This window comes from Quercus robur, chromosome 4 (assembly GCF_932294415.1).
Source record: "Quercus robur chromosome 4, dhQueRobu3.1, whole genome shotgun sequence".
NCBI lineage: Eukaryota > Viridiplantae > Streptophyta > Magnoliopsida > Fagales > Fagaceae > Quercus > Quercus robur.
The window spans coordinates 18,829,443-18,844,978 of NC_065537.1; the positions used below are offsets into that span (position 1 = coordinate 18,829,443).

The window sequence follows — 15,536 nt, forward strand, 5'->3', positions numbered from 1 at the left end:
GTGAAAATATATTCTATCGCCTTCAGTGGACGTAAGTATATTGCCGAATCACGTAAATTTTTTGTGTCATATTTTCTTCTCTCTCTTCTTTAACCTTATGTTAACAAATTAATTTTACCTAATATGCACAGCATAAGAAAATACAATCTAATGTTGAATTTGTCAAAATTCACATTTAAAAAAAAAAAAGGTAAAATAATATTTTGGTTCTTAGACTTTACCAAAAGTTATTTATAATAGGAAATTGGAAAAGGAAGTGAGAAAAATTTTGCAGAAACCAAATAAAGAAGGTTTGACCAACAAAACCGAAATATCACCTTGAAAAAGGGCCTTTAAAGTGAAAAAAACAGCCTTATAGTTTATTATGCACACTATTAGACAACGAGGGTAGTGTTTATTACACATACTATTACACACCATTTTTTCAATTAAAATCGTGAGTCGAAGACATGATTATGCACACTTTCCATGAACTCATATTAAAAATATCATTCATCAATTCCAACTTTAGTGAAGTGGGGATAATCCATAATAGACTAGCTAATAACTGAAATTTACACATAATCCCCGACTTTTTTACAGTATTTTGAAATTTGAGACTAGCTATACCTATGCAAACAGCAACTAATTAAAAATGTAACAGAGCACATGGAGGACCTTGAAGCTACAAGTACCGGCAAAGTCATCTCCATTTCAACCTCCTGCTCTATAAAAGTGAGGATCACATAAGCATAAGTTCATGCCCACTGAAATTTGAATTTTCAGAATTGGTGCTGACTTCTAATGGACTTAAACACCAAAATCCTAACACACATATTATGCGAAAGTTATCTGAGTTTTCTTTTTGGAAATTATGATTATTTTCCATTAGTTATAATGCTTCATTAAAAATTATATATATTTTTTTCAATGATAAATACTCCTAAATTCACACACATTTGAAATTGTGACCTCATTTCTAGCAGTGGAGTGAGGTTCGATTTGGTCTAGAAACCATTGGTTTCTTTTTTGACAGTACAGTTTAGGCTTAGATCATCTAGTAATACTAATTCAACTAAAATTTACAAGTATTCTTGAGTATGACTAATTATAAGTTTGATCTTCATCTGTCTATAAAGTTATGTGCTGCTTAAGATATGAAGTATAGAAAAGACATATTTATGCGTAACGTAGATCTCTGTCCAGTACTAGCTACCTATGTTTTACACGTCCATTGACTTGTACAACTTAACGCTTATTTCTAGAATAACTTTGGAAACATTTTTTTACCATGAAAAGACCGATTTCAGCAACAAATGAAATGATTAATTTCTTCCATCAATTATGCTTTTTCTTTGTATTAATTCCTATTCAAATTAGGTTGGTACCCAATCCTGAAATCCTATGAATCAGCTTCCAAAGATGCAGATGAAACAATGCAACTAAAGAAAGTAATTTAATTTTAGGTCTCTAAATTTACTTTTATTCAATTTGATTAGTGTTCATTAGAAAACTTCCATAAAGTGTCTCAAAATGATGTGGTTTCGCTTTTCTATAGATTTTTATAGTAAAAAAAAAAATATATATATATATAAATAAATTAATTAAAAAATACTTTTTGAAAAAAAAAATTATAAAATAGAAATTATTTTCTGAGTTAAAAAAGGAATAAATAAAAAAGAATAGAGAGAAGTTATCTCAGAAATTATTTTCTCAGTAACCAAAAATAAAAATGAAAAGAACAACTCAGTCAATCCAAACCATGCCAAAATCTATTCAACGGAATAAATCTAAACCAAAACCAAAATGTTACTTGCAAATCTTCAAGTAACCCATTTCATAGTAAAAATAGCATCCCCAAGCTATAAATTATTGTTGCCACCAGGTAGAGATCCCACTAATTCATATGTGTTAAGTGCAAAATTCATAGATGGATCAATTTGGAAGGTAATATAATCTCCCAGTCCATGATCTCTTTTCATTAAGATGTATCATCCTTCAATTCCAACCATAGCAGAGAGATCATCCGTAACAATAAGCTCATACATGTCAGGGGAACAAACTAATAACTGAAATCCACATATAATTCTAACTATTTTTACTAGATAATGAAAATGAAAATAAAAAATAACTAGTCTATTAGCATCCAACAACATTCAAAAGGGAATCAAAAGCTTAAAGGACCTTGAACCTGATTTTACTTGAGTCTCGACACATAATCTGTGTTTGCGACTTGGCTAATAATAACTAAAAAACAAAATGCACACTTTTAATAGGTTGCACATGATATAGGCCACAAGATACATTTTACATTACAACTGTGACAAATTTTTTGAAAGTGATGTATGCCAAATATGGGTAACTCGTAGTGTCCAAATGTGGGATTTTAGATGAAACAAATCGAAGGGGTGAGCAAAGAAAATTTCATTGGAAAAAATGAGGAGCTCTTCATCAACCTCAGGAGTGTTGTGGTATGGGCTTTAAAGATTTGGTGAAATTTAGTGAGGTGATGCTTGCGAAACAGGTTTAATATCTCTTGACCGACCATAATTCTCTATTTTATAGAGTTTTTCAAGCTAATACTTCCCTAGAAGTACATTATTTGATGCCAAGATATCTTCCAGTTCCTACACTTGGCAAAGTATTCTTAAAGCTAGGAAAGTTATCTCAACGGGGATGATGCGGAGAATTCGTGTTGGTATAGAATTCGGATTTATGAGGATAAATGGTTATCCGGGGAAAAGCTTTGTAAAATAATATCATGTGTTCGGAATTTTGTGCTCCTATCACGTGTTCGGTTAAACAATCTAGTATTTGAGCTTCCGCTATTTCAACATATATCCCCCAAATCCCCCTTTCCCTCCCCTCCCCTCCTCCCAACCCCCCAAATAAGAATCTGAGTTGTGAACGATACAATGTCGAGGTGGTATTGACTATGAGGACAAGATATTATGGCTGTAATATGCAGTGATGGAGGACAGTAACTTAAAAATGTTTTTTTGACTCTATATTGAATCAACCTACAGTTTCCTTTTCCCAGTTAGGAACATGAATATCTATGAGATAATAATTCCTACAGCTTGAAGAAGCTATCAAGTCATTGACTCACTCTTGAACATTATAGTCAAACAGAACTAGAGAACATCATCCCACAATAAAAAAAAAGATCATGTGAATAGGAAGGACTCAAAGTGCAAAAATTCATGTGCATTTGTTTAACAACATAATATTTTACCTGAATTGATCAGGAACCGAAACATTGTTTATATCAAATGTGAGCCTCACTTAACCTTTTTGCCATGTTTGAAAGAATGCCTAAACAAAGTTTCTTCAACTATAACCAGTTGAACCTAGTCTTTCAGTCACATGCACTATACAATTAATACCCACATCCAAAAAATTAATACACAGACTTGGTAGATACATATCATATGTGTCACCGGAAAAAAGTATCTCTTAATTTTTTTTTTTTTTTTGGTTACAATTCTGAAGTGGCCAATTGAGTGTGGCTACCTATGGCTTTTACATAAACTCATTATTTTTTCTTCAAATAATCATAATCTACCACATTAGATTAGTAACAAAAAAAATTGTGGTCCTAAATTTTCTTTGCAAGCAATTACTTTCATGTCTTAGTTGGACTTTGAACTACTAGAACTCCTTTAAGTTCAATCACATATGGGCCCTCCTGACTTTGAACTACTAGAACTCCTTTCAGTTCAATCACATATGGGCCCTCATAGGAGGAAGAACTCCTTTAAGTTTAAAGTTTATTCAATTAAAGATCTTCCATTAGAAAATTGCCATTAAGTCTTGCTTTTCTATAGATTTTCAGTTAACAGCAATTACATGATGAACACTAAAGCAATACCTTAAATTGAATAAATTTGAAACTTCGAGGACTTTCAAAAGTAAATTTAGAGATCTGAAATGAATTTTGGTCAAACTTATTCAAAGCAATGCTATATATTCACTATTCACGGTGTTCTAAATGGCAGGGACCAGTATTAGTAAGGTCCAAAAACCAGAATGAATAAATAATCACTAAGTTCAGGAAAAACAACTTGCATGTATAGATATAATTACAATTAGATAAACAAAGGATAAAGCAAAATCTAAACAATATGATAATTAAATCATTTTGGAACATGATAATAAGTGCCGGGTATGAAGCATTGACAAAAAAATATATTAAGTAAAAAATTCAATTACAAGGAAGAGTAAGAATAGAAGCACAACAGTGTCACCTCAAAATAGGCCAACGAACTAAGTCCACCTATCCTTTAAAAAAATGATAAACCTACATAGCAAATAGAAATACAACAAAGGGATGATCCTTGTGAACAAACCAACAGTTGTGACTACATCAAGACACTAGAATGCTCCATTTTGCAAAAGACTAGAAACAATAGCCATCATCATAACCATATTATGTCTTCTTAAATAGCATACAAGTATTCAAGCCCCATTTGCCGCATACTATCCATGGCATCTAAATTACACCCAAAGAAATTAAATAAGAATGAAAATTCATAAGATATCCAAGATATATAACTATAATTCAAAGGGACAGAAAAAAATTCACCGTTGCTAATAATAATAGAAACTTTTATATTTTCAAGAATAGAGATTCATTCTAAAGTCTCAAAAATAAGAACATCACGTACCATAGAAACAGTCATCTTCTTCCACCACATTTGTGGGCATTCTTCTTCAATCTTCTGAGCATGATATGCTGCTCTAATTTGACCATCCTCACAAGACACTTTGGTTTTCCAATTTTAAACATAAGATATCCCATAAACATTCCGAATATTGTTCCACATGCGTAACCTATGGATACAGCTTGCCAACCAAACCCATTTTCATGCTCTAAATTTTCATCTTGCTGTAAGGTAGGTGGTGGTGGTTGCTTTGCCTCGTGGTTGTCACATGTTTTTGACAATGGAAACCCACACAATCCCAAGTTATCGGTGTATGAATCATTGTTGAATGTATTGAATTGATTTCCTGAAGGTATGTGTCCTGTGAGTTGGTTATGTGATAGATTTAAGACTGCAAGTGACGTTAGATCTACCAATTGACTAGGAATCTCCCCACCGAGCTTGTTGAAAGAGAGGTCTAACCATTCAAGATTGGTCAAATTTCCAATTGATGATGGAATATAACCTATAAGGTTATTGTAAGAAAGGTTGAGCCCCTTGAGTGATTTAAGCCTTCCAATTATCTTTGGCATCTCTCCTGTGAAACTATTGTATGAAAAATCAATACTTGTTAAGATGGTTAGGACTCTCTCCATCTCAATATACTGCCCTTTCATCATGATATTCAATGAATCTTGATAATAATCTTCTCCCATATATTTCGATGCAACTCCACATTCATCATGGCTTTCAAATATTCAAAATATGTTATTGGCAAAGGACCATTAAACTGATTGTTAGAGATGTCTATGATTCGCAAATTTGGGAAAGGAAATTTGGTTTTAGGATTGCCTATGCGACCTTGAAATCTGTTTGATCTTATGACAAGAACCTGCAATTTCTGAAGACTTCCCAACTAGTAAGGAAAGGCTCCATTTATCTTATTGTTTCCAAGATCTAGAACTTCCAAGTCTGTACAATTGACCAAAGATTGCGGCAATGGCCCTTCCAATTGATTGCCATTAAGGTTAATATTCCTAAAATTATTTCCTTTGGCAAATATTGCAGGAATGGTACCATGAAGGCCATTCATTCGCAAATCCAACACCGAGAGGGCAGTAGAGTTTACCAAACACTTAGGAATCATGCCACTTAAGTTGTTATGAGACAAGTCTAGAACTTCAAGGCGAATTGCATCGCAAATTAAAGAAGGGATTTCTCCCGTTAAATTGTTATTGGAGAAAAAGATAAATTGTAGATTGGAAGAATTTAGAATGGGAAATGGTCCTTGTAGCAAGTTGTTACGAAGATTAACATAATATAATGAATTATTCCCCACATCCCCCAACCATCTTGGAACTCGACCATAAAATCGGATATTGGAAAGGTCTAAGTATCCTAAATCTGTTGTCAGTCTTAAGAAAATTGGGAATTCACTGATATTGGAGTAAGCCAAGTTCAAATATTGAAGATTGGGCAGGGCATAGGCAACATTATTATTGATGCTAACTGAGTTATTTGACAAATCAAAAGTCTCAAGATTTTTGAGCTTTGAAAACATTTCAGACCCCAACATAATACTCAAGTTATTTGATGAGAGAGATAGCCTAGTAAGGTTCACAAGTCTAGATACTGACCTAGGAATAGAGCCATGTAGCTTATTATGACCCAAATCAAGATCCTTCAATGAATTGTACTTGAATTCACCAATCTCACCAACAAACTGATTACGATTAAGATACAAAGTCTCCAAAGATGGCATACTGAACAACCAAGATGGCAGTGTTCCATTTAGGAAATTTGAACTTAAATAGAGATCAACTAGATTCAAACCACTTACGTGACTAGGAAGGGGACCAACAAGTAGATTGTACCGAAGGTCTAAAGTTGAGAGATTCGGCAAGTTGAATAGTGATGATGGCAACAGACCTGTTAAAAATATTCACCAACAATTAAAAAATTGTTAGTTTGATGCGTCAGTCAAAAAGACCTAAAATTTAAAAGTGGTAATAGAATCTCACCGTTACAACTATTTTCTAACAGATCCAAATATGTAAGGCTTGTAAGGTTCCCTAGCCATGCTGGAATTGACCCCGTAATATTGCAATCACAGAGAGTCAAATGCTTCAAGAACTTCAGATTGCCAATAAAACTAGGTAATTCTCCTGAAAAGTTTGCCGAAGAGAGTTTTAAACGCTCCAAGGACTTTAGATTGCCGATAGAACTAGGTAATTCTCCTAAAAAGTTTGCCGAATAGAGTTCCAAACGCTCCAAGGACTTCAAATTGCCGATTGAATTAAGGAATTCTCTTGAAACCATTCTCCCAGAGAGACCCAAGAACTTCAAGGAACTACAACTCCAATTAGGCTTTAGAAGAGAACCTTCAAGGTTCGAATTACCTACTAGATCAAGGGTTTGTATACTGGGTAGGCAGAGGATGTTATTTTCGAGTTTTCCCCGCAAGTCACAGTAACGGAGACTAAGAGTTGTCAAAGAGGAGGATAGATTCATCAAAGAATTAAGTCTAATTGAGGACATATTTGTCCCATCCAGAAGAAGTTCACTTAACTGAGTTAGGTTACCAATGACTCTTTTCCAGACTGGAGCTTTGATTAAGAGCCCATTCTTAGAAAGATCAAGTGAAACCAGTGAAGACAACTGGGAGATTTCAAACGGGATTTGGCCAGAAAATACGGAATAAGAAAGGTTGAGATAAGTCAAACTCTTAAAGTTGCCAAACTCAGAAGGAATTAGGGAGAGATTGAAGCTATTGTCAGCGAGGTTCAACCTCCTGAGATTGGGAAGAAAAAACAGGGTACTGTTGGAATGAATGTGGCCAAAAAGCCAACTGGAAGTAAGGTCCAGGCCAACCACATGGCTTGTGTTTTTGTCACACTCGACCCCATCCCAACTGCAACAGTGCTTATCCTCCTGCCAACTGGCTGTTTTTGGATAAGAAGGATCATAGGCAGAAGCAGATTTGTCAAGAGAAAAAGACTTACTAAAATGGAGTAGAGCAGAGCATGGTGGCATTGAAGATAAGGAAGAAGAGAGAGACGATGGAAAGGGAAGTTGAGAATGCAAGATCAAACTGAACAAAAAGAAGACTTGATACTTCCAAGTTGAACGCCCCATTTGATACCCAATTCAACAAAAACAGAACTCTGAAAATGGTGTAGTATTTTTGATGATGTTATAAGGAATGTATGGGATGGAATGAATATTATATATAGATGCTGCCAAGTCAACAGAAGTCATCCACCTTTCTTTTATTTAAAAAACAAAAAGTTAATTTCTCGTCACGTGTGAAGGGATGTGAAATTGTACAGCATGTACATATTCTCATACTTTAAACTTTCTAGGAACCTCTATGTATATCATCAGTTTAATTATAATATTTTAATAATTGGTAATTGAGTCCAGAAACTGACAATTAATTTGAAATATTGGGACCACAAAATTGCATTAGATATTTAGATTGCTATTCTTTTAAGAAAATAATTCTTTTAAAAATCGATGGAGCACTAAGGCCCTGTTTGGAAAATGAGTTTCAGTAATTTTTTTCACATTTAAAATAACATTATACATATTTTCACACATTTTTTTGTCTATATATATATATATATATATCAAAAATACCCAAACAACATAACTCAAACTCCTCTCTCAAACACCCCCTAAATATTCCATTTGAAATTGAAGTGGTTTTATATCTAGCTAAGTAAATATTATTGTGTACTAAAATTAAGAATTAAAATGGACAAGTTATTGGTGGAGTCAAAAATATAGTTTTGAGAGGTTATATATAAATTTTTTTTTTTGGTGAAATTTAAAATAGTAATGTATAATATTCTCATTTGTTAATAAATAAATAGTATTTTTAAGAATCATTCGTTGGCCAAAGTCTGATAAAGATGTGGAGGTCACCATCAATTCTTGTTAGGAAATTGATAAAAATTAAAGTGGTCTAAGCGTGTAAATTGGTGGAAGGTAGGAAGTTTGTGTTCACACTTAAAAGTTTGATTTTATAGACTTGCACAGTTTTTTCTCCGCACCATAGTCTTTTTTTTTTTTTTTTTTAATTACTTTTAATAAGTTTACTTTGAAATCTTACCGCCCATTTGGTATGTGTGTTTAAATAATAGTTTTCAATTTTTTTAAAATACGTGTGAGTGAAAAAGTGTGAAAATACGTGTAGTATTGTTTAAAAACTAAAAACATGTGTTTAAACACATATACCAAATAGCCCATTTGGGAGTGTTTGGTACGTGCACTTAAATAACGGTTTCCAGTTTTTTTAGAAATACGTGTGGGTGAAAAAGTGTGTAGAAATACATGTAATGTTGTTTAAAAATTAAAAACTGTTGTTTAAGTTATGGTATCGAACAGGCTTACCTTTTGAAAGTGCGTATCCTTTTTCTTTTTTGAAATCAAAGTGAGCAACTTTTTTAATTGTTTGGTTAGTTAAATACATTTCTAAAATCATCTATTAAAGATTGTCCATAAGCATTATAGATTCCACTAGTTTTTTATTATTATTATCAAATAGATCTTTAACAATGACACCAAGAAATTAAGGTCCATATAGCGCGTAGGTTTAAAGCTACACAGTAATGCTACTTACACAATGTATAGACATTTTTATCCATAAATATCACTTAATTATTATTCACGTTTTATTTTATTTATTCAAAAATTAAGATTTCTTACTTAGATACACAAATAATAAGAAAATAACGGAAAAATTGTGCCAAAAAAGGTAAAGTAGGCCTAAACAAGTATTTGCGTTCAAACTTCATACAATAAAGTTTGATTTCACATACTAGCACTTTTTTTTTTTTTTTTGGGTAGGTGCCAGTTTTTTTTAATTATTTGATTAATTAAATGATACACGTTTCCTTTGTTGGTAGTAAAAGCCATTGCAATCTTTGAGCAAAAGGTTACAAATAATGCTAAAAACAAGAATTAAGATTGGTTCAAAAATAGTTAATTTGGAGTCCCGTGTGAAGTGACGTGAAATTGTAAAACTTGTGCATGTTCTCATACTTTGCACTTTCTAGGAACCTCCATATATCACGTCAGATTAATTATAATATTTTAATAATTGCTAATTGAGTCCAGAAAGGCCGAAACTGGCCATTAATTTGAGATATTGAGATTTGAGACCACAAAATTGCATTAGATTGCTCTTCTTTCAAGGAAAAAAAAAACTTCTTTTAAAAGTCGTTGGAGTGCTAAATTTTCCATTTAAAATTGAAGTGGTTTTATCTAGCTGAATAAATATTATTATGGTGCACTAAAATTAAGAATTAAAATGGACAGGTGGCATGTGGTTTGTGTGTATATATATATATATATATATATATGTGTGTGTGTGTGTGGGGATTGGGATTAAATTACGTTATGTATAACTTTAACAAATATTATATCACTTAATAACTTATTATTGGATGTAAATTTTGACAAATTTACCATTAGATTACATTATATTCATATACTTCTCATGCTTAAAATTTCAAGGTCATCAAATATCAATAGTCATGTTATCAACAATTATTTAAATTCAAGTTTTTGTGATTTAAAATAATACATAAAAGATGAGTTTATGAATCAGATGATAAATAACATTCGATTGACATAAAAATTGATATGCATATTAAGGACATAGAGAACATATAATTCAATTGAGAGATTTTTAAAATATGAATTCAATAACGAGTTATTAGATAGTGTAACATTACTTAATATATATATATATATATATATATATCTATATGTATGTGTATATATATATGTATATATATATATATAAGTAATAACTTTAGAATGGTACATCGAAATAGGTCGGTACAGAAATATTTTTTTCCAATGGACAAACCAAAACAGAGTTCGAAACAGTATTTATAACATTGGTTACGAAATGTAGAAAACTACACTGATATTGCGGTTTTATTATTCAACCATGAGTTGTCCATGGTCTTGATAAAATATTCTCATTCATAAAAATAAAGTTATTAAAAAAAAGAAAAAAAAAAGATATTTCCAAGAATCATTCATTGGTCAGTGAGTATTACCTATTGATACCAACATTTGGGTGGCCTAGTTAGTAAGATACCAGACCGGCAAGTTTCAAAACTTGGGTTCGAGCCTTAACAACTAACTATGTGTTGGTGCTCCTCATATCTCATTTCCATCCCAAATGGTTTAAAGAATAATAAATGAGTTTCTCATGGACCAAGAGTATAGGGTTTAGCCTGGGAGGGGATAGGATGCTACTATAGTCTTGCCCAAGTAGGACCCTCTACCGATTTTTTTTAACCCAAAAAAAAAAAAAAATAGTATTACCTATTAATGAAAGTGAGCCTAAACAATGAATTGCATTTAGATTTCAAACTCTCAGTGAGTATTACTCACACTGCTTGCTTTTTTCTTTTCTTTTTTTGGTCTAGCCACATACACCATCAATCTTGTTAGTTGCTATGCACATCTCCAACGCCATCACATAGAAGTTTACAGAAATTGCAATTACTGAGCATTACATTTCACCCTTTTTTAGTGTTTTCATATATTGTTGCTATGATTTTTTTTTGTTTTTACTATTACCAAAGACGAGGAAGTCTACAGCAGACATGTATATTTATGACAATAGGATTTTTTTTTTTTTTTTTTTTTTTTTTTTGAGAACCATGAGATTATGATTTTAGCTAGCTAGTTCGAAAGCTTCCTTAAGGCATACTGTAATATCAACATCATAAGAAAGTGTAGAAAAGTCCCATAAGGTTCGTGTTTAATGGTTACAAATAATTATAAAAACAAGAATTAAGATTGGTAACATTGGTTCAAAATTTATAATAAAAAAGAAAAAGAGCAACGTGGTTACAAATAAATAAAAGAAGGAGAAAGGGAAGGAAGAGGTGGAAAACTTGTGCGTAAAGCTTGGGGCAATTTTCTAAAAGTTAAAATACACCTAAGTGTGTAATTGTTAATTGGTTAAATGCAAGGCGTGAAGTTTGTGTTCAAACTTATAAAGTTTGACTCTACAAACTTGCACATCCTTTTTTATTTTTTCGTCACGTCTTTTTTCACTAATTTTTTTTTTTTTTTTTTGGGATAGAAATAAAGTCGTGTTTACTCTTTACTTTTTGAAAGTGCGTCATTAAAAAAAAAAAAAGATTTTTTGAAATCAAAGTGCATGTCGTTTTGAAAGTGCGTAGAGAAGGAGCTGCAAGTTTTCCTCAATGCAGATAGCTAATTAATGAAGGACTTCAATGAGTTCCACACAAAACTTGCTGGACTGAATAGGTGAAATTCCACACAAAATCTTATGAAGGGCTTTATCGAGATAATATGGTTTAACCAAGAATTAACTTAATTCAGGATTTTGTTGGACTTGAGAATATTGGAACCATTTCTTCATATTAAGGTGCGGTTTGGATAGCTGAAACGTGTTCAGTTTTTTTTTTTAAACCAACGCTTGTTGCACTGTTCATGGGACATGAACAATGCAATTAGGCCAATGAACACTACTCGGCCAATGAACAGTAACTTTTTAATTATTTTTTTTTTTGTTTTCAATTTTCAGTTTTCAGCAAAATAAGCTGTATCCAAACAGACCCTAATTGTAAGACTGAGTGGCGTTATTACTGCAGTAAGATAATCTCTGGCACTCAGTATTTATTCAAAAACATTAACTTTGAAAATGTTGCCTAGTCTTGGTTGTAACTTGTAAGAATTCAAGACATATACATGCGGATTCATATTTTCTAGATTTTCTAAGGTACTCTACAATATAAAGTTCTTTAAATCTCAACCTTTCTATTAAAATAAATGGTTAAGATGGTGACACATCATCAATTCACTTATACAATCTTAAATTAGTCTTTCAAAACACATAAATATCCTTATTTATCATAAACACCTTTCAACTTCTAGACTTATCTCTCAATTTATTTATTTATTTATTTTAAATTATGAACTTATCTCTGTTACTTCTTTTTTCAGAAAAATCATCAACCCAACAACAATGATCATTATAACTTAAGCATTTATCTCCATGTTTCTATCTTTAAAAACTAAATAACAACCCAATCATTTTTCATAAGATGCTTTTTTCAAGGGTATAGCTTGCATCTAGCGTTGTTGGCAACAAGATCTTTAGAGTTGGTTCTAGATTCTTGAACCAGTAAAAAGCGTTTGCATCTCCATCTGAACAAAATTGCTCAAGCAATTTTATTATTCTAACTTTTTCATCCTTGGGAGGATTAACCATCCCAATGTTGAAGATAAACTTAGTATTATGACTTGCTCTGGCTTGGGAGTCCACCTTGACGGCTTGACCTCATTGGTTCATTTCTTATTAAATGTTAATATTAATATTCATTTCTCATAAATCATCAATTGTGGCAAGCATTGTTTTTTGAGTTGGTGATTTTATGGAAAAAGACAATTTAAAAAAAGAAGTTGAATGGTGTTAAGCTGCTAACGTCAACATTTACTATACATTAAGTGTACTTTTTGTATGTTAAGACTAATTTAGGGTTGTACTTGTATTTATGAATCGATAATGTGGCAGCATCTTAACCATTTATTTTAAAAGAAATGTTGAGATTTAAAGAACTTTACATTGTAGAGTACCTTAGGAAATGTAGAGAATCTAAATCACATGCTAGATACTAGAAAACAAATAATAAAAAAATCTATAAGGTTTATGAATGTACCTCCAAATATCATGGGTAAACCTAAATAGATTATCAATAGCAATAGAAACGCATGTGCACACCCGGCACACGGCCCAGACAAGTCTTCCTTTCCATGCTCCTCCTTTCAAGACGGCTTTCAATGGGCCAAGCCACCCCAATCTCTACAAGTATGAGATCTAGGGTTTCGTCTAACGTTAGGAGTGGAGAGGGGACCTATCCTTATATAATATACAGTAAATATCCACCAATTATAGATCAGGCTTAAAACCCTACACTTCACCTCACATCAGACTATGGCATAAGCCCAATAAAACAAGGTGTACCAAGGTTCAATACTGAATTTCACCACAGTATATTAACAAACCCTCTAGTTATATTCACTGTGTCACATCCAATTCGTTTTATGAATCCAAAAGTCCAATAAATAGAAGCTCAATTCTAACATTCTCACACTTGGAAACATTAATTGGTGTTTGTAATATTGAAACAACTATTATTATTTTGAAATAGCTATTATTATTAGGAATAGGGTTAATGAAACAGCTATTATTCTCAAGGAACCTTCCATCATCATGCTTTGTAAAAATAATAAAACTGGTTTACAATTTTGTTTATGTAATAAATGGTACTAACGGAATGCTTATTTATAGGAAAGGTAATGTCTTATTGTATTGTAATGAGAGGAGAGGAGTTTGTTTGAGCTTAATCAGTTTTCTTACTTCAAATTTGTACCACGCATAGGGATTCGGCATCAAGCATTGACTCTGTGAGTCTTGTAGATGCGACCATTAAGTGGGCCATTAGCTTCATTTGGATACATGTATCAATTTTCTAACTCAAGAAAGGTGCATTGCAACTTATTTTACACGGAGCTATGATTGGTCATCATCATTCATTGCTATATCAAATTCTTTTAAAAAAATTCAAGGATCATTAAATCACTATGAAAGGACTGGAATTTGTTTGAGCTTAAACGGTTTTATTATACTTTAAATTTGTACCACACATAGGGATTCGGCGTCAAGCATTGACTCTGTGAGTCTTGTAGATTCATTTGGATACATGTAGCAATTTTCTAACTTGAGAAAGGTGCATTGCAACTTATTTTACATTGAGCTATGATTGGTCATCATCATTCATTGCTTTATCAAATTCTTTTAAAAAAAAAATCAAGGATCATTAAATCACTATGAGAGGACTGGAGTTTGTTTGAGCTTAATCGGTTTTCTTATACTTTAAATTTGAACCACGCATAGGGATTCAGCGTCAAGCATTGACTCTGTAAGTCTTGTAGATGCAACCATTAAGTGGGCCATTAGGTTCATTTGGATACATGTATCAATTTTCTAACTTGAGAAAGGTGCATTGCAACTTATTTTACACAGAGCTATGATTGGTCATCATCATTCATTGCTTTATCAAATTCTTTTAAAAAAAATTCAAGGATCATTAAATCACTATGAGAGGACTGGAGTTTGTTTGAGCTTAATCGGTTTTCTTATACTTTAAATTTGTACCATGCATAGGGATTCAACGTCAAGCATTGACTTTGTGAGTCTTGTAGATGCAACCATTAAGTGGGCCATTAGGTTCATTTGGATGCATATATCAATTTTCTAACTCAAGAAAGGTGCATTGCAACTTATTTTACACGGAGCTATGATTGGTCATCATCATTCGTTACTTTACCAAATTCTTTTAAAAAAATTCAAGGATCATTAAATCACTATGAGAGGACTGGAGTTTGTTTGAGCTTAAATGTTTTTCTTATACTTTAAATTTGTACCAGGCATAGGGATTTGGCGTCAAGCATTGACTCTGTGAGTCTTGTAGATGCGACCATTAACTGGGCCATTAGGTTCATTTGGATACATGTATCAATTTTCTAACTCAAGAAAGGTGCATTGCAACTTATTTTACACGGAGCTATCATTGGTCATCATCATTCATTGCTTTATCAAATTCTTTTAAAAAAATCAAGGATCATTAAATCACTATGAGAGGACTGGAGTTTGTTTGAGCTTAAACGGTTTTCTTATACTTTAAATTTGTACCACGCATAGGGATTCGGCGTCAAGCATTGACTCGTTGAGTCTTGTAGATGCGACCATTAAGTGGGCCATTAGGTTCATTTGGATGCATATATCAATTTTCTAACTCAAGAAAGGAGCATTGCAACTTATTTTACACGGAGCTATGATTGGTCATCATCATT

The 15,536-nt window shown here is 32.4% G+C and overlaps 2 protein-coding genes and 1 long non-coding RNA gene across 6 annotated transcripts in view; 1 reads left to right on the plus strand and 2 right to left on the minus strand.

Annotated features, from left to right (window-relative positions):
- Positions 1-15,536, minus strand: part of LOC126720768 (receptor-like protein 33) — a 322,024-nt gene that overhangs the window by 21,835 nt on the left and 284,653 nt on the right. The gene's annotated exons all lie outside the window — the stretch shown is intronic.
- The window catches only part of LOC126720766 (receptor-like protein 53), a 122,615-nt gene that overhangs the window by 14,870 nt on the left and 92,209 nt on the right, over positions 1-15,536 (minus strand). Inside the window, exon 3 of the mRNA XM_050423567.1 lies at positions 5,484-5,514. Within this exon, the coding sequence (XP_050279524.1) occupies positions 5,484-5,514 (31 nt within the window). The remainder of the gene's footprint in view (positions 1-5,483; positions 5,515-15,536) is intronic.
- LOC126720779 (uncharacterized) overlaps positions 1-15,536 on the plus strand; it is a 156,523-nt gene that overhangs the window by 11,208 nt on the left and 129,779 nt on the right. The window contains exon 2 of the long non-coding RNA XR_007653687.1: positions 7,200-7,328. This is a non-coding gene — a long non-coding RNA (uncharacterized LOC126720779). The remainder of the gene's footprint in view (positions 1-7,199; positions 7,329-15,536) is intronic.